This window comes from Geotrypetes seraphini, chromosome 4 (assembly GCF_902459505.1).
Source record: "Geotrypetes seraphini chromosome 4, aGeoSer1.1, whole genome shotgun sequence".
Taxonomy (NCBI): Eukaryota; Metazoa; Chordata; class Amphibia; order Gymnophiona; family Dermophiidae; genus Geotrypetes; species Geotrypetes seraphini.
This window is the reverse complement of record NC_047087.1, coordinates 9414086-9440916: the sequence shown is the minus strand read 5'-3', so window position 1 is coordinate 9440916 and position 26831 is coordinate 9414086. Positions and strand designations below refer to the sequence as shown.

The 26831-nt window shown below is 46.4% G+C and overlaps 1 protein-coding gene across 1 annotated transcript in view; it reads right to left on the bottom strand.

Moving 5' to 3' along the window:
- The window catches only part of APRT (adenine phosphoribosyltransferase), a 31332-nt gene extending 4812 nt beyond the window's left edge, over positions 1–26520 (bottom strand). The window contains exons 1-3 of the mRNA XM_033943688.1: positions 26321–26520; positions 11985–12088; positions 11757–11890 (exon numbers count right to left, since the gene is read on the bottom strand). Coding sequence (XP_033799579.1) covers positions 11757–11890; positions 11985–12088; positions 26321–26412 — 330 coding nt within the window. The 5' untranslated portion in view covers positions 26413–26520. The remainder of the gene's footprint in view (positions 1–11756; positions 11891–11984; positions 12089–26320) is intronic.
- Between the last annotated feature and the right edge of the window lie 311 nt (positions 26521–26831).

The window sequence follows — 26831 nt, the reverse complement described above, 5'->3', positions numbered from 1 at the left end:
GTCATGGAGTTGCTGCAGTTGTTGGGCTGGGTGGTCAGCCTTTCCAAGAGTCAGTTCATTCAGTCTCAACGAATGGAGTATGGAGTTCTGTTTGATACCGCTCTGGGGAGAGTATTCCTTTCCAAGGCTCAAGTGCAGAAGTTACAGTTGCAGATTCGTTCCCTGTTGAATTCTCATCCCCAGGTGCAGGAGTTTCTTCAGGTCTTGGGATCGATGATGGCCTCCTTGGAAGTTGTTCAGTGGAGTCAGGCTCACATGCACCCCCTTCAGTACGCTCTTCTTCAGTGGTGGTCTCTGCAGGTTCACAAGCTAGTTTCTCTGGTTCCTCTTCGTGGGATCGTTTGTCACAGCCTGCACTGGTGGCTTCAGTCAGTAGAATGGAATATTGCTACTCCTTGGGTTTTATCCAGGTACTAGTGACCTGGATTGGCCACCATGAGAACGGGCTACTGGGCTTGATGGACCATTGGTCTGACCCAGTAAGGCTATTCTTATATGGAGTCTGAGATAAAGTCTGAGACAATTTTGGGTACCTGGAGTCGAAGGATTCATCTACCGACTCCACAGCCCTGGTTAGCAGCTTCACAGTCGTTCCCAGGAGCATCAGAGGGTTAAACTTTGGTCCCCTGCTTCTCAGGCTACTGCCCTCGTTAAGCCGCTCCTCCATGTGGTTAGAACAGATGTCCTTTTAACTTTGCACATCTATTTCCAGCTCATTTGGGATCCAGTGGCCTAAGTCTTCATTCATAACTACCAGAGAAATAATTTCATTGCCTCCTTAAATTTAATTTCCTGCCTACTTTACCATCATTGCAGTAATATTCCTGGACAAAATAGAACCAACATTTCTTTCTCATTGTCTACCTTCTCTCTCGCGCTCTCTCCCTGCCTTGTGCCCTGGGTCATAAGAACATAAGCATTGCCCCTGCCGGGTCAGACCAGGGGTCCATCACGCCCAGCAGTCCGCTCCCGCGGCGGCCCCCCAGGTCCATGACCTGTAAGTGCTCCTTACCTAAGATGTTTATACCCTATTTATTTAATGTCCTGTAAGTAACCCTCTATCTGTACCCTGCTATCCCCTTCTCTTTCAGGAAGTCATCCAGTCCCTTTTTGAACCCCAATAATGTACTCTGAGAGTCTGCCCATGTGCAGGATGCGGCGGGTAGGGGCCTCCAGTTCGTCTTGGGCGGCAGGGCCTGCGGTGCAAAGCTGTTTTTGCCGGCTTGGGGGGGGGGGGTCACGAATGTGCAGGACACAGCAGGAGTAAGATCATGGAGAGCCTTCAACAGTGGCTGTCTCCTCTCCTAGCAGCTCTGTATTTACCAGGGCAGTGATTCACTTTGGCAAATTCCCCTTTCCTTGGGGGGGGGGGGGGCAACAAACCCAAGGCTGCCTAAGGAAATCACTGCTGCAGGCAAGTACTGAGAGCTGCTGGAAGGAGAAGAAGCCACTGTTGGAGGCTGGAAAGCTGCTGGATAAAGGGAGAGCTGCTACTGCACCTGGAGGGAGGTAGAGAGATGCTGCTGGGAGGGGAAGAGGGAAAGGAATGGAAAGAGAGCTACTGTTGGATAGGGGGGGAGGAGGGAAGGGAGAAGGAAAAAAGGAAGGAAACAGCTGGCAGGGAGATTAGAGGAGGGAAAGGGGAGAGACAGGAATGAGAAAGTAGAGAGAGATTGATGCTGGAAAGGGGGTCAGCAGAGAAATGAGAGAGGGATAAAGATGCTAGATTTGGTGTAGGAGAGATAAAAATGAAGAAAGCAGTGAAGCTGGAATGAATGATGTAAAAAGGAGAGAGGAGGCACAAGCTGGATGGAAAGGGGAGAGGGGCATAGAAAGAAGTCAGATACATATGGGAGGGGGAGAGGCCAGACAGTGGATGGAACGGGTAGACGCTGGAAGGAAGAGTGGAAAGAAGATGAAAGCAGAGACCACAAAAAGTAGAAAAAAAATCATTTTATTTCTATTTTGTCATTACAATATATCAGATTTGAAATATATATCCTGCTAGAGACATAACTGGGGACTGCAAAGCCTAACAGTATTCCTGTCATGTGTGACTACAGTATTCTGTTAGCATGATATTTCTGTGTAGCATTCTGTAATAATTTGGCTTGTTCAGTTTTCTTGATAGTAGAGGGGATATATGTGAAGGGGAGGGGAGACAGGGGTTTTGTTGGTCCTTGCTCTGAATATTTATATTTATAAAATGACAATTGTACAGAATATTGTTTCTTTTTATACTTTAATAAAATACGTTCAATATAAAATCATAACCGAGACCTGTGCAGATGGGATCAGATGGTTTGTGGGGACCGAGCTTGCGGAGACGGGGCGAAAATGTGTTTTTTTATTTCGGTCTTAGTAGTTTGCCGGTCCACAAAATAATTATTTTATTTCTGCCGGTCCACGGGTGTAAAAAGGTTGAAGAACACTGGTTTAAATGATACCTTTTAGTGGAATTCTTTATGTCACATTTACAAAATGGAACGTATTTTGGCCATACAGCAGGGGCATTTAAATAAATTTAGGAAGGTTTGGGGACCATTAGAACAATACTGTAAAGATTGATGATATTTTTCTTTTCCTATGTTGATTATACACATCCAGGGAGAGGGAGGGGAGGGTGGGATACTTAAGGTCTTTGAATGAGGAACTGATGGTAGGGGAGGGAGGGTAAATGTTTTAAAGGAATATTGTAAGAGATTTAAGTGATGTTAAATGAAATTGATTGTATATTGTATCACACTTATTGAAAGTTTTTAAATGAATAAAGATAAATTAAAAAAAAATAAAATAAAGTTGTTAAATTGCAAGAAAATGTGAAAAATTGCAAGAGGACCTTGTGAGACTGCAAGACTGGGCGTCAAAATGGCAGATGACGTTTAATGTGAGCAAGTGCAAAGTGATGCATGTGAGAAAGAGGAACCTGAACTATAGCTACGTGATGCTGGGTTCTGTGTTACGAGTTATTGCCCAGGAAAAATATCTAGGTGTCATTGTTGAGAATATGTTGAACCCCTCAGCTCAATGTGTGGCGGCAGCTAAGAAAGCAAATAGAATGTTAGGAATTATCAGGAAAGGAATGGAAAACAAAGATGAAAATGTTATAATTCCCTTGTATCGCTCTATGATATGGCCGGACCTCAAATACTGTGTGCAGTTCTGGTCGCCGTATCTCAAAAAAGATATAACTGAATTAGAAAAGATACAGAGAAGGGCAACAAAAATGATAAATGAAATAGGTCGACTTCTCTACCAGGATAGGCTAAAGTGGCTAGGCCTCTTCAGCTTGGAGAAGAGACAGCTCAGGGGTGATATAATAGAGGTCTATAAAATAATGAGTGGAGTAGAAAGGGTAGATGTGAATTGTTTGTTCACTCATTCCAAAAATACTAGGTCTAGAGGGCATGCTTTGTTAAATGAATCTAAGACAGAACTTCTCTGGACCCACAAAGATCTATGCGTATACCCCGTCCGTCCTTTTCCTGGGCCACAAACACCCTTACACCAAAGACGTCCGCAGCCTAGGAGTAACTCTTGACTCTAACTTATCAATGACAGATCACGTATCCAAACTAGTATCATCCTCTTTCTACTACCTCCGCCAGCTAAAAACCATACGTGCATACTTCTCAGAACCCGAAATTGCCCAACTACTCTACGCTTTTGTACTATCCCGCGTAGACTATTGTAACACTCTACTAGTGAGCCTGCCTACCAAAACTCTCTCCTGCCTCCAAAAGGTGCAAAACTCTGCAATCCGCCTTCTGAAAAACCTAGGCATCCGTGATCATGTTACCCCCTGCATTAGCTTCCGTGCACTGGCTGCCCATTCAAAAACACTGCACCTTCAAGGCCCTGGTCCTCGCTTTCAAAACCTTCCATTAAATGATTCCGTACTACATGAAAACTTAACTACAAATCTACTTCCCAAAGCGACCACTGAGGTCCCAAGGAGAAAAACGACTGACCATACCTCCTGGGCGCTCCCTCAAAACTGAAACAGCCCGCAAACGCTCCTACTCACATTTCACGTTGGCACACAATCTCCCCATCTGTCAGATCACTAGATGGACTCTGGAACTTCAGGAACATAGGCCGTGAAAACCTTCCTGTTTACTAACCCAGCGCCTTAAAGTCATTCACCCAGAAATGCCACTCGGTCAACATACCTACGCCACCTAGGGCTCCTTTCACTAAGGTGTGCTAGCGTACGCGCGCTAACCCTATGCTACACGGAAAATACTAACGCAAGCTCTATGGAAGCGTTAGTGTGTAGCACGCGCTAAAACCACTAGCGCACTAGTAAAAGGAGTGAGCCCCTAATCTCACCAGATGCTACTTAGTGCATATGTTTTATTGTCATGTCTATATAGCACAGTTACTTACCGTAACAGGTGTTATCCAGGGACAGCAGGCAGATATTCTCTACATGGGTGACGTCATCCACGGAGCCCCGACGTGGACAGCTTTTCAAGCAAACTTGATTGAAGATTTCAAGTTTGCTGGTGCTGCACCACGCATGTGTGTGCCTTCCCACTCCACTAGAGGGCGCATGATAAAGAAGCAGACGAGGGTTCCATCTGATTCGAAGCACACCATGTGGCGAATCTAGTCCACTTCTGGGCATAACACTGCCCAGTGGAAGCTTTCCTAGAAGCTTCCAGAACATCCCTCACCGACTGGAACAACTCAAGGAAAGGAGTCAGGTGGAAAGGAATCAAGCCATCAGATGCAGAGACTGCAGATTGGGATGCAACAGCGAACCCCGACTCTGAGACAGCAGAGAAGGAAACATAGGCAGAGGTAGAGGATCCCTGATACTGAGTTGAAGCAGGGAAAACCACGGCTGTCGAGGCCACGGAGGAGCGATCAGAATCAAGGTGGCGTGGGTCAACTTGAGATGGACAAGCGTCCTCAGAATCAGCAGAAAGGGAGGAAACGCATACAGGAACCTGCCCTTCCAATCCAAGAGGAAAGCATCGGCCTCGAGATGATCTGAGGAGAACACCCTGGAGCAGAAAAGAGGCAACTTGTAATTGAGGGGTGAGGCAAAGAGATCTATCTGCGGAGTCCCCCACCGAAGAAACACCTGACGCAGAGTCTGGGAATGGAGAGACCATTCGTGCGGCTGCAGGAGGCGACTTAACTTGTCCGCCAGGCAGTTGTGTTCGCCCTGGATATAGACCGCATGAAGAAAGATGTTGTGGCGGAACGCCCAATTCCAAAGGCGAAGAGCCTCCTAGCAGAGAGACAGGGAACCCGTACCCCCCTGCTTGTTGACGTAATACATCGCCACCTGGTTGTCCGTGCGTACCAGGACCACCTAATCCCAAAGCAAATTTATTTATTCGATTTTTTTAGCCCGTCCTCCCATAAGAGCCCAGAACGGGTTACAATGAATATATTGGTGCATTAAAATTATAAGTAAGATAGGTACTTAGAAATTCCCTTACTGTCCCGAAGGCTCACAATCTAACTAAAGTACCAGGAAAAATGACAATTAGAAGAGTAATAAAGAAAGAAAATAGAGCTAGAGGAGAAAAATAAGAAAATAAACATACTAATAAGATTACAATGATCTAAAGGAATTTGAAAGGTTAAAAAGAGGGGAGATAAGAATAGATGCAGAGGGAGAACCGTTGAAGCAATAAGCATTATAAATGGCTCGAAGCTCCAACAAGTTGATGTGGCAATGACGGTCCGTACTCGACCAAAGGCCCTGGTTACGCAGCCCATCGAGATGTGCCCCCCAAGCATAAGCCGAAGAATCCTTCGTCAGGACCTTGTGATGCGGAGGAGCGAGAAAGAGCAACCCTCTGGAAAGATTGGAAGAGTTGGTCCACCAACGGAGCGATCATGTTAAGGAAGGAGTCACCGCAATGAGATGAGAAGCGAGATCCTGATCCTGTCGCCACTGAGAGGCCTGAGTCCACTGAGGGACCCTCAGATGCAGCCTCGCGAACGGCGTGACATGCACGGTGGAGGCCATGTATCCCAAGAGGACCATCATCTGCTTGGCCGAGACCGAAGTCCGCAGGGAAAACTGCCGGCTCAGCCGCACGAGAGTGGCCTGCCGAGAGGGAGGCAGGAACGACCGGAGGCGAACCGTGTCCAGCACGGCCCCGATGAACTGTAGAGACTGAGAGGGACACAACTGGGACTTTGGGAAGTTTACCTCGAACCCCAGATTCTGAAGGAATATAATAGTCCGACGAGTCGCTGAAATAACCCCCTCCCTCGACGGGGCTTTGATCAGCCAGTCGTCGAGGTACGGGAAAGCCTGGAGTCCCTGTGACCACAGGTCCGCAGCCACCACCACGAGACACTTCGTGAAGACTCGTGGGGACGAAGCCAGCCCGAACGGAAGGACCCTGTATTGAAGATGCAGGTTCCCCACCTGAAAGCGAAGGAACCAGCGACAAGCTGGATGCACCAGAACGTGAGTGTAAGCTCCCTTCAGATCGAGGGAACATAACCAGTCCCCCTCGTCCAGCAAGGGATACAGAACGGGAAGCGAGAGCATCCGGAACTTCTCCTGAACAAGAAATTTGTTCAGCTTCCTGAGGTCCAGAATAGGCCAGAGGTCCCCAGTCTTTTTGGGGATCAGGAAGTACCGGGAGTAAAACCCCCGCCACCGCTGACAAGGGGGAACCTCCTCCACCGCTCGAAGGCGAAGGAGAACCTGAGCCTCCAGAAGGAGCAAGGGAAGCTGTGCACGATTCGAAAGAGACCCGCCGGGAGGACTGTCTGGCGGCAACTCCCGGAAGTTCAGTGAATACCCCTCTCTGATAACGGTGAGGACCCAAGCGTCCAAGGTTATACGGGTCCAACTCAGGTAGAAGGCCCCGAGACGGACCCCGATAGGAAGAGGGCGTCCAGCGCGGAGGGGGCCAGCCCCCATCCGCTCAGCCCGTCAAAAAGACGGCACGGGCTTAGACACCGCAGTGGTCTGAGGTTGGGAGGAGCCTGCTGCTCCTGCTGGTTGCGAGGAGGTGGGCGAGAAAAGGCATGTGTAGACTTCTGCGGGTACCGCCGGGGCGGCAACCAATAAGCCTTAGGAGGAGTGGGCTTCGGCTTGGGCCGCACCAAAGAAGCGAAGAATCGTTCATGCTCCGAGAGGCACTTGGTGGCCGCCTCGATCGAGTCGTCGAAAAGTTCATTCCCCAAACAGGGAAGATTGGCCAGACGATCCTGGAGGTTAGGGTCCATGTCCACAATGCGGAGCCACGCCAAACGGCGCATAGCTACCGCAAAGGCGGAGACCCGTGAGGACAGTTCAAAAGCATCGTAAGCCACGTGGAACAGGTGCATACGAAGCTGCGAAAGGGATTCCACCAGGCGCCCAAAATCCGCCTGATGGGAGGCGGGCAAGTCACCCTGAAAGGCGGGCAAGGATTTGATCAGAACCTTAAGGTATGAGGTAAAGGTGAAGTTATAGTTCAAGACCCAATTGGCCATCATAGAATTTTGGTAGAGACGCCTGCCAAATTTGTCCATCATCCTCCCCTCCCTGCCAGGCGGGATTGGTGGGAAAGTTGCGCCTTCTCAAACCCGGGGCAAGGGACGGTCCTGTACTTCGACTCCATTTTGGATGGAATGGCCAGGACCGCATAGGGGGTTTACAAATTCCGGATGAAAGCCTAGCGCAGCACCGGATTCAAAGGGAGCAGAGGAGGACAAGGCTGGTCCAACTCCTCCAAGAACTCCTTTGTGTATTTGGAGTCAGACTGGAGGTCGAGGTGGAGCGCCCTCCCCATGTCCTGCACGAACCTCGCGAAAGAGGACGGACGACTATCTGACCGACCATCACGGGGGGTAGTCGAACGAGACCGAGGTGCAACCGAGAAGGAAGGAGAAGCCTCCCTAGAGTAATGAGGAGGCAGATCAGTCTCCCCCTGCCCCGAGCCCCAGGACACTCCACTAAAGGAACACAGCGGGGTCGAGGACCGCCGGCGCCTCGAGGACACCCGAGGCGAGGCCCCCAGGGTCTGAGGCATGGAGGCCCCCTGGCGCCGAGGAGAGACGCCTCTGGAAAAAGAAGGGGACCTACCCGAAACCGGGGCCTCCCGGAGCAGCGACTTGAACAACCGAGGGTTGGACAAGGACAATTCTGAGGCCCGGAGAACCTCGGTAGAGCGAACGCCCGGGGACCGGCCCCGCCTCGGAGGGGAGTCCCAGGGTTGCTTTGCCAAGTGGCGAGACGGGGTCGAGGCACGCTCTGACCGACGCTTCGACTTCGGGTGGCCCGAAGGCGAGGAATCTGAAAAGGAAAGACGCCTCGACTGGCGCACCCTGCCCCTAGGGGCCCCTACACGACGCTCAGGCTGGTCCATGGTCGCGAGGTCGAGGCCGGAGTCAAGTGGGCCAAAGCCGAGGAAAGCTCCGAGGATATCAAGGCCCGAAGCATATCCTGGAACACCGGCACCGAAACCACAGCGGGCAAGTCAGGCGCAGCAGTGCATTCCACTGAGGGCGATCTCGAGGATGAGTATTCCCTTGAGGCAGAAGCACGCATGGAGGGCTTAGACTGTTTTGACGAGGCCGGAGGAAGGGCACTCCCACCATGGACGGCCGGAGACTCCGAGGTTGGCTTCCTCGCCGGCGCAGACCCTGAAGAAAGAAGAGGGGACTTACCCGACACCGACGCCCTCGAGGTCGAGGCGGAGCTCTTTGAGGCCGAGGTCTGCTTAGTCGGGGCCGAGGTCTTCGAGGCCAACATCGAGGCCGGGGCCGAAGCTGGGGCCGATGTCGAGGCCGAGACCAGGGCCTGCTCCACAGCAAACAAATCAGGCATGCGGGCCCGTCGACGACGCAGGGCACATTTCTGGAAAGTGGCACACCGGGGGCAAGAATCGATAGGATGGTCCGCCCCTAGGCACAAAATGCACCAATGATGCGGGTCGATAATAGACAGAAGCCGAATGTACTGGGTGCACTTTTTAAACCCGGTAACGGGCCGGGACATTGAGAAAACGGCCGCGGACGATCGAAGCCGAGCGGCCACGGCAAACCGGGAGCCCCTGGATGCTGAACTACGATTGGGAAAAGCAACAAAACAATAAAAACAAAGAAGAAAAACCGCACAGCGACTCCCGAGAAAAAACCCAAAGAAGCCGCGGTGCTAGAAATGCACTGAACACGGAGAGAAAAAACGACAGGGCTTTCTGGCTCCGCGGAAAACTAAGAACTGAAGACCACGAGGAGGGGATACGCCTTCTAGTGGAGCGGGAAGGCACACACATGCGTGGTGCAGCACCAGCAAACTTGAAATTTTCAATCAAGTTTGCTTGAAAAGCTGTCCGCATAGGGGCTCCGTGGATGACATCACCCACATGTAGAGAATATGCTGCCTGCTTGTCCTGGGATAATGTAATTTATGTAAATTATGTCATTATGATGGATGTACTTTGTAACCTGTTCTGAGCTCCTTTGGGAGAACGGGCTAAAAAAAATAAATAAATAAATAGCGTGTATATGAAAAATGAATGGGAAAAAATTGCATTATAATTAGTAAAGGGACAGGATCTGGGGGAAGAGCTTGGTTGGGTCTAGAGTGGAGCTTGGGAGGTCTGCGGTTGGGGGTATTCTGCTTATATTTGTTAGACTTCCCTGCTAGCACGCCCTATTAACATTTCAGGGCCTGTCTGGAGGACCACTGAGCATGCGTGGATGTCAATGTGATATCACAAATGTGCATGATGTCATCATGGCGATGTAGGCGCACTTCCGGGTGCCTTGAGTCGTGGCCACTGCCTTTAGTGTGCCTCAGCTCGAGTAAGTTTGAGAGACACTGCCTTAGGGTATACTCAGCCAGTCCGATGTTCATGATGTCTACAATGAAAATTGTGGCTCAAAACAATGCTGCTAAGATAATAGCCAGATTTCCAAGTATTCACGTCACATCTTTATTAGCTGAAATCCAATGGTTGCCAGTTACTTGGTGAATACAATCCAAGATATTGACCTTGGTATTTAAATGCGTTTGTGACTTGTTGCCTAAGATGACTGCTTCTTTATTGCAGACATATAATAATAATAATAATAATTTTATTTCTTATATACCGCCAAAGCCATGGTAGTTCGAGACGGTTTACAATAAGAGGAGCTGGACAGTCAGCGATATAGTTACAATATAGAAACAATGAATACAAGTACACTGAATGCAAGTAGAAATAAGAAGAACCGGACAGTCAGTGACGTAGTTACAATGTAGAAGCAATGGTTTCAGTATACAGAATATGAGAGATAATGAACAACAAATTCTTAGGTGACAAATCGGTTGAACAGTTTCGTTTTTACTAATTTTCTAAAACTAATATAGGATGAGGAGAGCATGATAATGTTACTCAGCTAGTCGTTCAGTTTACCTGCCTGGAAGGCTTGAGTTCTGTCCAGGAATCTTTTGTAACGGCAGGCCTTTATTGTTGGGTGTGTAAATATGTAGATTTTACGTGTGAGCCTAATAGTGCAACCCAAATTGAAGTGGGAGATCAGGTACATAGGGGCCAGACCAAAGACTGATTTGAAACAGAGACAAGAGAATTTAAATAATACTCTAGCCTCGAGGGGCAGCCAGTGAAGTTTTTGAAGGGTTTTCTTAAAAGATCCCAAGTAAATAATGTTGCAATAGTTCAGCATGCTTAGAATAGAAGATTGTACTAGTAGACGGAATGATGCTGCATCAAAGTATTTTTTGATGGTTCTTAGCTTCCATAATGTTGAGAAGCATTTTCTGGTCAGTAGATCTGTGTGTGAGCGTCTAAAGTAAGGTATCGGTCTAGAGTCACTCCCAGAATTTTTATGGAATCGACAATAGAGAAGCCCTGACCGTTCAAGGAAATTTTTGAGTCTTTGATTTTTGTACCTGGTTGTCCTTTGAGATCACAAGTTAGAGATCTAACCAAGTTAGAGATTTTGGTTATTCCCTCACTTCATTCAGTCACTAAAGTTGTAAATCGATCTTGAATGTTTCAGGTGGCTGGACCTTTACTATGGAATTCAATTCCAGATTTCATTCGTTTAAGTTCTGGTTTCTTGGCATTCTGGAAAACTTGAAAGCTTATTTTTTTCCGATTGGCCTTTTCAAATCTGGGTAATGTGCAATTTGTCAGTCATCTGGTCTTATTTGTAAGGCACAGGTTTCAGGTTGTAAGCTGTATTTTAGTGTGATTTGTTGAGTTTTGTTTTAATTATGCATGTATTGCTGTTACCCGCATAGATGCTGGATATGAGGGTCATAAGTGTTCTAAATAAATAAATAAAATGCATGAGATTTGCATGCATAGTCATTGTAGAGATCCTGAAAGCCTGACTGGCTGAGTTTAACCCAAGGATTGGGTTGAGAAGCACTACTCTAGGGATAGGGAAATACTTATTGCTCCTGAAGTGCCTTGAAAAAGTCCAAATTGAAAATGCAGACAGGACATTATTTCAGCTTCTCAGATGCAGCTGCAGTGCTTTGTATAATAGTTCCCCTTCCCCAGAGAGTTTACACTAATTCATATTGGGCTAGATGCATTGCTCTAATAGACACAATGGAAAAAAAACCCTTTCAATTCACCTGGCTCCTTAAACTTCCACTTGGAAAGATCAATAATTAAGAACAGCTTTCAGATTTGCCTATAAAAAGTCATCAGAAACAAGCAAAATACAGAGCATCATATCAGCGAGAAACCTCCATCCTAAATCCTCCGCCAGTTCCAAAAAGGACAAGAAATACATACTGCTTAGCTAATGGAGAGCCATTTAATTACCTTTCCATATTCCAAGGAATAAGAGACAGATTCAGTAGCACCAGGTAGTTTTCCTTTTTTTCGTATTAAGATGAACCCAATCCCAAGTCTCTGGGCTAAAGCAGGACCAAACAGAAAACCCCGGGAATCTAGGCCTGGTAGAAATAAGAAAACGTTCTTAATCAAATCAAAGGATCCAGGAAAAACTATAGTGCTGCAGCATGCACAGAACATCCATATTGTACAGACCAGCAATGACATCGATCTGGGAGTAGGTCTTCCTCAAATGATCTTCCATCAGATCAATGGCAGCACAGAAGGCAGCAGGGTCTTTTAGTAATGGACTGATGTCACTGTTAAATTAAAGATGCACTGTTGGTTTCATAACACTAGATATGAGGAAATGAAAAATGGCTTGCTTTACCATTGCTACTTATCATTGCTGTAGTGTTGAAAAGCTTACACAGTGCTGTACATTTTAACATAGTAACAATCTAATTTGGACAGACAGACAGGACATGTCAGGGTTGGGGAATTTCTGGCAGAAGGAATGATACAATGGGACAGTGAGTTAAGAGTTAAAAAGAGCTTCAAAAAAGTGGGCTTTTTGTAGGAATGGAGGTCTGATAAGTTCTGAGCCAGGGCATCAGAACACAGGCAAGGTCAGCACACAGGTAGTTCTGAACCAGGCCAGGTCGGCACACTGATCTAGGCCCTGTGTACGGATCTAGACCCTGTGTGTGGATATAGGCCCTGAGTAAGAATTATGAATTATTCCCATTCCCTTCTTGCCATGCAGCCATTCTAAGTAAAGGAAAATGCTAGCATCTTGTCACAAGACCCTTGTCACATATTAACCTGACATAGGTTTACCCTTATCCCTTATATGGGCAACAATCAGACTTTGCCTACGTGCAGGCCCTGAGCTTAAGGCTAATCAAGAGGGCTTAAGAAGCATGCATTATAACCTTTGGACTGTCACATGCTTATCTTATTTGAGCTGTCCTTATTTGGAAAGGACATCAGCTGACAGGCATTGTATATGTACAAAGACTCAGGCTCTGTCCACGTGTTAATCAGGCCCTTGTCTAAGTGCTGAGTTGGAAGATGATCATGAGGTAAAGGGAGGGTGATCACAATGTATAAGCATGTATCTTTCTTTGTATCCACCAATGTAAAAGCATGTACCTTTGTACCCACCAATCATGAGATGTGTAAACGAGGAAGTTACTATGATGTCATTAGCTTAGAAGCATAATAAAAAGGGACTTGGAGATAGCCCCTGGCAGCGCCTCCTTCTCAACTCTAAGACTGAGTGTGTGTGTTTCCTGTGTGAAATTCCTATAGCTTTTAGCTTGGATTTTAATATTTATTTATTTTTAGTAAATGGTTTACATTCAGGTATGCAAGCATTTTTCCCTATCTGTCCTGGTGGGCTCACAAGTGACTTGCCCAGGGTTACAAGGAGCAGCATGGGATTTGAACCCACAATATCAGGGTGCTGAGGCCATAGCTCTAACCACTGTGCCACACGCTCCCCCAGAGATGGAGCATGAAGTATTAACTCTGCTTTACTAAGGCAAAAATGTCAGAGGTCTGAAAGCAACAGAATTAAACGAATTTTTTTCTTTCAACAGATCAAGCAAACTAACAGTAGTCTGGGGAAACCAACTTTCTAGCCAGATGTGTCTGTTATGGGGTCTAAGGCAAATGCATGCTGTATATATGCTCCAGGTTGGGTATGCACATCTTGTACCAATTTTTATATTATGGTTCTAAAATGTGTTTAATGCTATTCTTACTTAGAATTTTTAGTGTGAGCAGTCCATTGTGTGTAATGTAGTCCCACACGTACTGTAGCCACCCCTGGCTAATGTATTAGCTTTACTCCTAGTGGTCTTTTCTTTTGCAAAGATCTCACTTTTCTTTTAACCAAGCTCAAGTCCATCGTCTACTTGCTGTCATTTTCTGATTCTCCTTACTATCTTTGCTCTGATAAGAACATAAGAAGTTGCCTCCACTGGGTCAGACCAGAGGTCCATCGCGCCCAGCGGTCCGCTCCCGCGGCAGCCCATCAGGCCTATGACCTGTGAAGTGGTCCCTGACTATTCCTATAACCTACCTCTACTTCTATCTGTACCCCTCAATCCCCTTATCCTTTAGGAACCTATCTAAACCTTCCTTGAACCCCTGTAGCGTGCTCTGGCCTATCACAACCTCCGGAAGTGCGTTCCATGTGTCCATCACCCTCTGGGTAAAAAAGAACTTCCTAGCGTTTGTTCTAAACCTGTCCCCTTTCAATTTCTCCGAGTGCCCCCTTGTACTTGTGGTTCCCCACAGTCTGAAGAATCTGTCCCTGTCTACCTTCTCTATGCCCTTCAGGATTTTGAAGGTTTCTATCATGTCTCCTCTAAGTCTCCGCTTTTCCAGGGAGAATAGCTCCAGCATTTCCAACCTGTCAGCGTATGAAAAGTTTTCCATACCTTTTATCAGTTTAGTCGCTCTTCTCTGAACTCCCTCAAGTAATGCCATGTCCTTCTTGAGGTACGGCGACCAGTACTGGACACAGTACTACAGATGTGGGCGCACCATTGCACGATACAGTGGCATGATGACTTCCTTCGTCCTGGTCGTGATACCCTTTTTAATGATACCCAACATTCTGTTCGCTTTCTTTGAGGCTGTCGCACTGTGCTGATGCTTTCAATGTTGTGGCCACCATCACCCCCAGGTCTCTTTCAAGGTTGCTTACCCCTAGCAATGATCCCCCCTTTTTGTAGCTGAACATCGGGTTCTTTTTCCCTACATGCATGACCTTGCATTTCTCTATGTTAAAGCTCATTTGCCACTTTTTTGCCCACTCTTCCAGCCTCGTTAGGTCCCTTTGCAGGTCTTCGCAGTCTTCCGCGGTTCTAACCCTGCTGCAGAGCTTGGTGTCATCCGCAAATTTAATAACCTCACATTTTGTTCCCGTCTCCAGGTCGTTAATAAATATATTGAACAGGAGCGGTCCCAGAATCGACCCCTGTGGAACTCCGCTCGTGACCCATTGCCAGTCCGAGTAATGGCCCTTTACTCCAACCCTGTTTCCTGCCTGCCAGCCAGTGCTTGATCCATCGGTGGACATCCCCTTGCACCCCTTAGTTCCACAGCTTCTTAAGCAGCCGTTCGTGGGGTACCTTGTCGAAGGCTTTTTGGAAGTCAAGGTAAATGATGTCTATGGATTCCCCTTTATCCATTTGGCTGTTTATTCCCTCAAAGAAGTACAGTAAGTTCGTGAGGCACAACCTTCCCTTGCAGAAGCCGTGCTGGCTCGCCTTCAGCTGTCCATTGTTTTCTATGTGTTCGCAGATGCTATCCTTAACCAGTGCTTCCATCATCTTTCCCAGAACCGAGGTCAAGCTCACCGGCCTGTAGTTTCCCGGGTCACCCCTTGATCCCTTCTTAAAGATGGGCGTGACATTTGCTATTTTCCAGTCCTCCGGGATCTCCCCAGTTTTTAAGGATAGGTTACATATTTGGCGAAGTGTTTCCGCTATTTCGTTTCTCAGTTCTTTTAGTACCCGTGGGTGGATGCCGTCCGGACCTGGTGACTTGTCGCTCTTCAGTCTGTCTATCTGTTGGAGGACATCCTCTTGGCTTACCTCTAATTGGACCAGCTTTTCATCCTGATCCCCACTTATGATCTCCTCGGGTTCTGGAATATTGGATGTGTCCTCTCTCGTGAAGACTGACGAGAAGAACTTGTTTAACCTGTCAGCTATCTCTTTTTCCTCCTTTACCACTCCCTTCTTGTCTCCATCATCCAATGGTCCCACTTCCTCCCTGGCCAGTTGCTTCCCCTTAACATACCTGAAGAATATTTTGAAGTTTCTTGCTTCCCCCGCCGGTCTCTCTTCATATTCTCTTTTTGCTTTCCTAACCACTCGGTGACATTCCTTTTGGTGTCTTTTGTGCTCCTTCTGCTTGTCCTTGGTTTGGTACTTTTTCCATTTTCTGAACAATGTTTTCTTGTCCCTTATCGCCTTTCACACTGCATTTGTTATCCACACCGGGTTTTTTGTTCGATTCTTTTTGCACCCTTTCCTAAACCTGGGGATGTACAGGTTCTGTGCTTTGTGCACCGTGTCCTTGAGTAGGGACCAGGCTTTTTCTACGGTCTCCATCTTCCCTGAGCTGCTGCTGAGTTTCTTTCCCACCATTTTCCTCATGGCCAGCCAGAGTATGATCTCTCTCTCTAATCAAAGACTACCCTCAATAACCTCCTCTGTGATTTGGTCTCAAGCTCTGTTCCTATTGGCCCTTTGCGTTGCCCTCTTGTCTTATGGGTGTTATTCTTGCTCTTTATTGACTCTGCAAGGCAGACCCGTGAGAATGAGAGGTACATCAATGAAATGGTTCATGAGGAGTCATAGATTTCCAGCAGTGGGGAAGAAGCTGTGCTGAGGGAAGACTGCTGGACTCAGATTACGGAACCCTGCAAGATTGGTAAGAACTCCATCCGCCCTTGAACTGAAGAACTCTTATGTAAGAACATAACATAAGAACATAAGAAATGGCTTCGCCGGATCAAACTCTAGGTCCATCCAGTCAGCGACCTGCACCCGCGGAGGCCAAGCCAGGTGTTCCCTGCTGAGAAACCTTGTTTACTCGTATCCCCCAATGTGATTTGCAAGAAGGTGTGCATCCAACTTGCTCTTGAATCCCAGAATGCTGGTCTCCATCACGACCTCCTCAGGGAGAGCATTCCAAGCGTCCACCACTCGTTGTGCGAAACAGAACTTCCTAATATTTGTTCTGGGCCTGGTGCCCCTCAGTTTCAGTCCATGACCTCTTGTCCGAGTCACATTTGACAATGTGAATAACGATGTTTCTTGCTCTATTTTGTCAAATCCTTTTAGTATTTTAAAAGTCTCTATCATGTCTCCTCGCAGTCTTCTCTTCTCGAGGGTGAACAATCCCAGTTTTCTGAGGCATTCTTTGTAGCTCAAATTCTCGATACCTTTTACTAGCTTCGTGGCTCGCCTTTGCACTCTCCAGTAGGGTTATATCCTTCTTTAGGTAGGGAGACCAGTGTTGAACACAGTACTCCAAGTGTGGTCTGACCATTGCTCTGTAAAGCAGCATTATGATGTCCGCCGATCTACTTGTGATTCCCTTCTTTATCATGCCCATCATCCTATTTGCTTTCTTTGCTGCCACTGCGCAATGAGCCAACGGCTTCAGGGTCCTGTCTATCAGTACCCCCAGGTCCCTTTCTTGTTCGGTCTTGCCCAGTGTCATACCTAACATTTTATATTCATGTTCCTTGATTTTCTTACCCAGGTGCATCACTTTGCATTTTTCTATGTTAAACTTCATCTGCCACTTTTCTGCCCATTTCTCTAGCTGGTTCAAATCTCTCTGAAGTTCTTCTCTGTCCTTTTGTGTCCCAACTACCCGACATAGTTTTGTGTCGTCCGCAAACTTGATTAAATTACTTGTTGTTTCATCTTCTAGGTCGTTTATGAAGATATTGAACAAGATGGGCCCAAGAACCGATCCCTGGGGTACACCGCTCGTTACCTCTTCCCAGTCCGAGAACTTCTCACTTATGCCCACCCTCTGCAATCTGTTTTCTAACCATTTGCCTATCCATCTTAGTATATCTCCTTCTATTCCATGGCTTTGTAGTTTCTTCAGAAGCCTTGCGTGGGGAACCTTATCCCTGTAGCCCTGGAAGTGGACGAGATGAGAGCATCTTAGAGAGGAAGGACCAAAGCTTAAAATCCCAAAAATTACTGGATCTGTGACCACTAGGAGATGTAAGGTAGTGGTGGTTGGTGATTCCCTACTGAGAGGTACAGAAGCATCCATATGCAGACCAGACATAATGTTCTCCCAGGAGGTATGCTGTCTGCCTAGTGCCAAAATCCAAGATGCTACAGAGAGCTTGTTGAGACTCAACAAGCCTGATGACTATTATCTGATGCTGTTCCTTCCCTGCAAATATATCAAAAGTGACTTTGTGGCTCTGGGAGAGGTGAAGCAGGCAGATGGTATTTTCATCCATCCTCCAGGAGGTAGGCTAATCTACTAAAGAGGGCTTTAAACTATAAGTGATAGGGCAGGATGATCAAAGCCCTTGGGTGAGTAAATCACTGAACACCTCTACACAGATGGGAAAAGGAGGGAATGGAAAAGGGGGTAATGTCGGGGAAGAAATATATACTAATGCTCGAAGTATGGGAAACAAGATTCTGGATCTAGAAGCTGTGATGGAAGATGAGTTGGCTATAGTAGTGATCACAGAGACCCATGACTGGGATGTAGTTATACCATACTATATGGCTCTAGGGAGGCATCTAGGGCTGCTTAAACTCGCCCAAGGCCACTTCCAGATGAAACCACACCCATGCCTAGCCTTGGGCGAGCTAATGTGTCCCTAGACATCTCCCTAGACCCACGAAAAGGCCTACAGAGTAGGTCACCTTTCTCAGATAGGTTTTTTCTAAAAACATGCATCTTGATTGGCTGTCAGACTGCGGCAGGACGCCTACCGCTACCTACAATCAGGACGCCTGTATATAGAAGCAGCCACTTAAAGTGTACTGTCTTGGCCTGGATCCTGGGCTCTTAAGGCAGACATGAGTTATAATCTCCAGTGTAATAACTTAGTACAGCAGCATGTACAAGACGTCTGTTATTTTCTGAAATGTACTTTATTGAATAAATGTAGTTACCATAATTAACTTAAAATTTATAGATTAAGGCAAGACTTTGTAGTAGTAGTAGTAAAGGATGAAAATTTTGAAGAGAAAGAGGTGTTATGGCAGAGGCTGGAGAGTCATCAAGTGGTTCCAGAGGTGAAATGCTGAGCTGTGCATATACTCATATGTTTTTATTGTGTGGTAAAAAGACAAGCCCAGTTCCAAAGGGAAGGGTGGCGAACTGTTTAGCATCCGAAACAAGTTCTGCAGACACTGAAAACTTGACCTTAGGGCAGGGGTGTCCAATGTCGGTCCTCGAGGGCCGCAGTCCAGTCGGATTTTCAGGATTTCCCCAATGAATATGAAAGGTCACTTGGACACACAAAGTCAGAGGCGTGAAGAAGTACAAGTTTTATTCACAGCATGCATGCTGGACCCCTGAGCTCCAAGCTGGCTCAGAAGTGCCGAAACCAGGAAGTTACAGAGATATTTATTCATTTTTCTGGCTATACAACTGAATTCTAGAAAAAGCTTTTCACGTGTTACTTTTCTTAACACTCATTGGTTCTAAGCTCACACTAGCAGGTCACTAGCAGGACACTTATCTAACTCTTGCAGGTAAATGTACAGAAGGGCAGGGTACATCATGGCTCAAACTCTTTATCTATTCAGCTTACAATGTGGTAAGGTAGGGACATACATTTTAGGCAGATGCAGTCAATAGATTATACACTGTTTTCAGCTATGTAGACCAGAGCAATATTTTAAACAACAGTTAACTATTTCATGACCCTACATTCCCCCCTTTCAGGCTGGCGTACCTAAGGAGCCAAGCCTGACAAAATAAAGTTAGGGGTCAGGAAAGTCGGGGTTCCCAGTGGGTAAGGGACGATACTGGGAGAGGGCCAATGCAGCAGTGGAACGTTTGACAACAGAGTCCATAGTTCAGTGGAGCAGCTTTATGGCTATGGGGACCACACAGGGCAGGCAGCAAAGGAGCAGAGAAGACAGGGCAGCAACCAGCAAGATGATCTTCAATGCTGAACCAGAGGGCAACCAGGAGCTGAAGGTACCAGAGATCCAGTCTGCAGTAAGGTCACGCCAGGTCTGGTCAGGAACATGAGCCAGTTTGGTGATACGATCCACATCGTTCTCAATCACTTTACTCAAGTTCAAGGCAGCAGTTGGAGAGGTTGAATTTATCACAGGCACAGCAGCTAGTAAATAGTCCAAAGCTAGACGATTCTGATAAATAGCAGTGCACATTTTAGCTTCCGCTCTGCCAATGGTACTCAAAGCTCGGGAGGTCTCATTGGTTATCAGTTCAAGTACAGCTTATAGACAAATAATGCAGTTCAGCAAATAGATTGGGGTCCGATAGCCCCAGGTGTCATCCTTGGTCCATGTGGCAGGTCCATAAGCAGCAATGATCCGTTCTGCAGGCCAGTCATCACCCCATTCACCTATTTTAAGGGAATTGGTGGAAGTAGACCGCTTTTGGCGACCTCTGGTGTTGAATACAGGGGCTCCCAGGTGTTCACCATCGGCCAGCGGTAACAGGAAGAAGCTGGGACGGATCATGCAAAGCACACATGTACCAGTCCATTAAGCAGGCAACCAAGAGTAGGCAAACGGATCACAGAGCCAATATCAACTATCAGGAGCTGACCATAATTCATAGGAAGTTCCATTAAGCAGTGTCTGAAGGGCTGAAGACAGTGGGAAGCAACAATGAAGGTTCACAAGGCCCATCGTGAAGGTCGTGGACCTGACGTAAAAGTGAGGGTCTGTGAAGTCAGGTTTAACATGTCCAGCTGCATTGCCTCCCATAGCCACTGTTCTCCCATACCAGTCCCTCCTCATACAAAATAATTGCTAACATTAAGAGTCTGACCTATAGTTTCAGCAAACTATATAAACAGATTTCTAGTGATTACAGGATATTAGTATCTACTTTCATAATTTCATAAAACTGGGGAAACACCACAGAGTGATAGACAGGAGCACATGAGTGGGATACAATTCGGACATATACATCAGTACCTGGGTCTCACCTTTTACCATCAATATACAATGCCATGCAGTCTCTGGCCTTCTGGACTTGGACATTGGCATTCCAGTTATATGGGTCAGTGATAGTGAAAACCATGGGATTACAGTAGCCTGTAGTACACAAGGGGCCGGAGCTAGGACCTATAGTAAGGGAGGCAGACGGGGTATTCTTTCTCATAAAGGACAGGCTCCACCATTAGTGAAGGTTTCCTCATAGGGGCAGTTCTTAAAGGCATCAGGTTATACAGACCTATATACTTAGCACATTTGGTATAATAACGCTGTCAATCTAGGGAGCCACACAAAACTGTATTAGGGGTAGTACCATGACCTTGAGAAACATCAAATAGCACACATGTATCACAATACAAAGACACCGGGCGAGTGGGGTCTACAATAAGAGTCTAGTTGATAAGTGGACCCTCAACATTATAAATGCAGATTTCCGCCCACTTTTAAACTTCATCACCAGTAGGTTGGAAACAGAAAATACCCTCAAACGTTTGACACTTTCTGTACTTAACTCCTTCATGCAAACAAACATCAGGCAAAGGGGCTGCACTTGTTAAGTACAAAATACAGAAGAAAGAAACATAAGTGAGGGCAACACAAATATCATATATATATATACTAACAGGGGAAACTCATTTTTCTTTCAGGCACAACTTAGAAAACTTCAAACAGTTATACTCAAGACACTTGCTAAAAGCAGTGGTGAACCACAGGCAGTCAATTAAACTCAAACACTTATAAAGAATTATATTCAGAACACCTGCTAAGTACAGTGGTAAATATTCAGAACTTTTGAGGTCTTAGAAAGCTTCAGCTGAAGATCCGTGTTGTAGTGGAACCAAGTTTCATGTCCGGACACCTTGACAACTGTAAGAGAAGAAATTAGGACAGTAAAAGGACCTATCCACCTAGGTTTCAGGGGGTCTGACTTCCAAGTTTTAGCCATACTGTATTTACAGGGACATACCCATGGACTTGTGTAGCTATCGATAGTGGGGCCCTTTCCAGGACCCATTTGTGGAGCTCTTAAAGGGCTTTAGCTAAAGACTGGACCTGACTCTGGAGGATATCTGATCCCAGAGTAGCAAAGGAACCAGGATCTGGGTTCACAATGGGTGGTGGCCAGCTGGACATGAGCTCAAATGGGGCTTAGATGGGATGCATCTAATCTGAAAAAGAACAGAAGGCAGCAGGACAGGCCAGGACAGATTAGTTTCTTCAATTCATTTTGTGAGAAGGGTCTTAAGAGTTCTGTTTATTCTTTCGACCTGACCAGAGCTCTCAGGATAGTAAGCAGCATATAATTTCTATTCAATTTGGAGGGCCTGAGCAATTTGTTGGACAACATCGGCAATGAAAGCAGGGCCATTGTCACTGCCTATAAAAACAAGGAGATCAAGGCACGGAATTATTCAGGAGGTGTTTGGTTACGTCTCTGGCGCGTTCAGTGCAAGTAAGGAAGGCTTTGACCCATCTAGTCAGGGTGTCTGTGAAGACTAGGAAGTGACTGAGGGAACGGGAAATGGGCATGTGGGTAAAATCTACAGACAGAACCTGCATCGGATATGTGTTCCAATAGGTTGGTATCCAAGAGGTGGCAGTCATCTGATTGGGAATTTTATTCTAGAACCGACAACACACTGTCGGACCATATTCCGGACTAGCTGATCAAGGTGATTGATAAAGAAATGTCTCTTGAGAGTCATTTTCATAGCGGGTTCTCCAGAGTGTGCCAGATCATGGCATCTTTTGACAATCGTGAGGGCCAGGTGTTGAGGAATGAATATGAGGGTACCCGCTGTGCTTGCGTTTGAAGTATCAGTGTGTGTGTCTGGATTGGCACTTGAATTGGTGCATTTTGTATCCACCCCCCTTTCAGGACAGACTGGCCCGAAATAATGCATGCCCAAGTCTGTTCCTGAGAAGCGTACTGGGGTGTAAGGGAATCCAGAAAAGGAATGATTGTATACAGAGGAGCCGAAAGAGGGGGCAGAGACTGGCAGCTCGGGCTGTGCGGTCGGCAAGGGCATTGCCACGAGAGACAAGGTCCGTCACGCGTCTGTAAGCATGGCAGTGCATAACAGAAACACGTGAGGGTAGTTGTACGGCCTCAAGAAGGTCAAGAATGAGGGGAGCATGATGGATCAGGCGGCCGGAGGCTATAATGAAACCTTGATGTTTCCAGATGGCCCTATGGGAATGCAAGTTAAGGAAAGCATATTTGGAGTCAGTATATATATATTGCAAGACTGAGAGGCAGAGTGGCGCAGGGCAAAAGTGAGGGCATACAGCTCAGCTTCTTGGGCAGAAGGGCCAGAAGGCAGGGGCCTGAGTCAGAAGTTTTTGGAGGCAGCGAAAAGACCGCTCCTGAAGTTGGGTCCAGACAAAAGGGGCTGAGTCAGCGCCTTTGGTGGAATCATACAGTATCCTGCAATACTGAGAAAGGTGCTCAGAGCCTTGCAGTTATCAGGGACAGGGAGACTACAGACAGCCTAGACCTCGGTGTAGGAAGGGACCTGGTACCCTTGGAGATTTGAAAGCCAAGGTAGGTGACACGAGGAAGGCATACTTGAAATCAATGTAAATATGGCCACAGGAAAATTTAAAAGGCAGACCCACTATCTGAAAGACTCAGATAAATAATAATAATAACAGTTTATATACCGCAATACCGTGAAGAGCTATGTGGTTTACAAAAGATTAGAGAAGGTACAAAATAATTGAACTTAAGATGTGTACTAACACATAAGAATTGTTCTCAATCCCTATTCTATATCAGGTTCCTACCCCAAAGAGCTGACTTATAAAATTAAGCTAAATGCAGTTCTGGATCCACCCACTAAGCAGGGTAGTCTGACACAAGCGCTCTCTAAAGCAGCAGTCCCTTCACTATCAGCTGACTGGCAAAAATATTTACTTCAATACAAAAGCATTCCTAAAAATTACATTGTTATACCTAAACTTACATTTTTTATATACAGAAATACAAAACAAAGATTGGAATATACAGTAAAACTTTGGATTGCAAATAACTTGGTTTGCAAGTGTTCTATAAGACAAGCAATGATTAAATTTTAACTTGCCTATACCAGCAACGTCTTGCAATACACGTACATACAGTATAGAAGCATCACATTTTCACAACTGAGCCAATGGTTCCTCTCTATATGACGCTGCAGGAATGCAGTGACTGTTCCAAACGAGCAAGGGCTTGCAATACAAGTATGTATATTTTTGTACACTAGTGCCCTGGAATACAAGCATACTTCTGGAACAAATTATGCTCCCAAACCAAAGTTTTACTGTACTCACAAGTTTAAACATTGTTCATTTTTATTTTTTTTTACAATCAACATGGGTCTCAGTAGAGACTTACTCCCCCTTCCTACAGAATTTCACAAAGGAGAGAGAGTTGCTTAAAGATCAAAGAGATCAAATTACAGATGTAGTCCTTTTCAGAACTTTTAAATTTAGACAAATAACTACTAAATTTGGACAAAGAACTTCTTTTTAGCATGGAATATAAGTTCCAGAAATCATATTTTTCGTTTATATGCATTTCTGAATATACATAAAAATTTTATAACATAACCAAAAACTTTAAATCTAAAACTACTTATCTGTTTCAGGAGAAACCGCATTTGAAGTGCTAAACACTTCATGGCCCTTATCACAAAAGGAGGAGGAGGGGTACTCCCCTCTCCTGCTTTAAACAACTGACAGTTTAAACTTCACTAATACATTTGGACAGACAGAACTCATAAAAAAACCCGGGATACTGCAGGACTTGGGAATCAGATGAAGGGAAGAATTTGGCAAGGTCTGAAGCAAGGGCAGTGCTGAATAGAGAGGGGCTAATTTTAAAGCCCTGGGGTAGACGGGTCCAGGTTACTTAGGAGGTTTGTCCAGTGGAAGGGTTTTCCCATTGGAATGCAAAATTGGCTGACTGGAAGAGGAACTGACAGCAAACGAATGCATAAAAACCTGACGAGTTATGTCCTCTTCCAGGGAGCCAGAGGGGGGCCAGCCCACACCAAATATCGGCCATTCTAACTGGCACAGACAAATAAGGGTTGATTTGTTAAGTATAATCAAAGACAAATTCCTTTTTTAAAATTAGCTTACATATCAAGGGATCCCCACAGGTAGACAGACATCCCCCCATTGTGCAATGGAGGACAAAAACACTTCCCTGTATTCCTGGCCCCGCCCGTCTCCGGGCTAGGGAAACGCAGTACTAACAGGTCCACACTCGCTTCGTCCTCAAGGACGTCTCAGACACTCTCAAACACACAAAACACAACAGATTTCAGTTCAGTTACTCAACCAGAAAATAACAGTTCCTAGAATCCCTTTCCCACAACTTTTCAGTGACAGATCACGTGGCTTACTAGGCAGGAGACGAGAGACAGGATAGGGATGATCAATCCCCACTTACCAGATAGTGGCCACTCCAGGTACAGATACAGATACAGATACAGATTCTTGTACTTTAAACTGAGACTAGATAAGTCAGTTGAAGCGGTCCAACGTCCTGAGGTCTGCCAACCCCCCAAAAGGAAGGCAGCCGGCTAAGCAGACATATCAGCCGTAGGACCAGAAACAAGTGACCAATCGAGTAACCAGTGGTCAAGAGACCTTCAAGTCCCTGTTCGGGCGCCAAATGAAAGGTCACTTGGACACACAAAGTCAGAGGCGTGAAGAAGTACAAGTTTTATTCACAGCATGCATGCTGGACCCCTGAGCTCCAAGCTGGCTCAGAAGTGCCGAAACCAGGAAGTTACAGAGATATTTATTCATTTTTCTGGCTATACAACTGAATTCTAGAAAAAGCTTTTCACGTGTTACTTTTCTTAACACTCATTGGTTCTAAGCTCACACTAGCAGGTCACTAGCAGGACACTTATCTAACTCTTGCAGGTAAATGTACAGAAGGGCAGGGTACATCATGGCTCAAACTCTTATCTATTCAGCTTACAATGTGGTAAGGTAGGGACATACATTTTAGGCAGATGCAGTCAATAGATTATACACTGTTTTCAGCTATGTAGACCAGAGCAATATTTTAAACAACAGTTAACTATTTCATGACCCTACAAATATACATGAGGTCTATTTGCATGCACTGCTTTCATTGTATGCTAATAGATCTCATGCATATTCATTGGGGAAATCCTGAAAACCCGACTGGATTGCGGCCCTCGAGGACCGACATTGGACACCCCTGCCTTAGGGAGAGCTACATATTCTAAGCCAAGGGTCTCCAAAGTCCCTCCTCGAGAGCCAAATCCAGTCAGGTTTTCGGGATTTCCCCAATGAATATGCATGAGATCTATGTGCATGTACTGCTTTCAATGCATATTCATTGGGGAAATCCCAAAAACCTGACTGGATTTGGCCCTCGAGGAGGGACTTTGGAGACCCCCTGGTTCTAAGCCATGAAATGGATACTAGACCACAAACCTCTGCAAAAAGCCCTTTGGAATAACAGAGTCTTTCCTTGAAGCAAACCTGCTCATATTCACTGAATATCACCCCCAACCACTCCAGCACTGCCCAGTTAGTGCAGGAGCAGTTGATAGACTTAAGTTAGCTTCTGGGTCTCCCCCAGTCCCAATTCCACCCCAAGAAAAAAGAAAATCAAGCCCTGGACTGAGCACCCCTCCCCCACCTGGCCTGCCTGGAATCTCCACAACTCCTGGTGCACTAAGATTGCTGCTAGGGCTACCCACAAACCACCTGGAAGACTCCAGGTAGGCACATGACAGAAACCGACTGCGAAGGGCAGTGGAGCAGGTTCAAAGCCTGAAGGAAGCGCCGAAACCCGCTCACCGGAAGCAGACGCCCGGCGACGGGAAGTCAGAGAAGGCGCGAATCCGCTCGCGGACGAGCTGCAGCTTCTGCTCCGAACTTCCAACGCTCATGTCTGCGCGTGAGGAAACGCCTGCAGTGCCGCGAGCTACAGCGCAGGCGCAGACCGTTGAGGAAGTCGCGCCCGGGGGCTGCAAAGGCACGACCAAAAAGAGGAGGGGCGCTGCGCAGGCGGACGTAGGTTCTCGCGCGGGCACGACGTCAAAGCTAATAGGCTGAAGAACAAAGGGAGGCGGGACGTCTAAACCGAGCCGCCAAGACTTTCTGACCTCTTTACGTCCCAAAGCAGTGTGGGATTTGTAGTTCCTTTGACGTCAGTGCTCCCAATCCCATAATGCATCTGAAAGACAGGCCTGGCTTACAATCTCCCCCTTGCAGATGGGTAAGTTAGAAGCTTTTTTTCCCCCCAATTCTTTATTCATTTTTTCATCATTTGAACTTATACACATCACTTGAATTTCTTTCTATTATA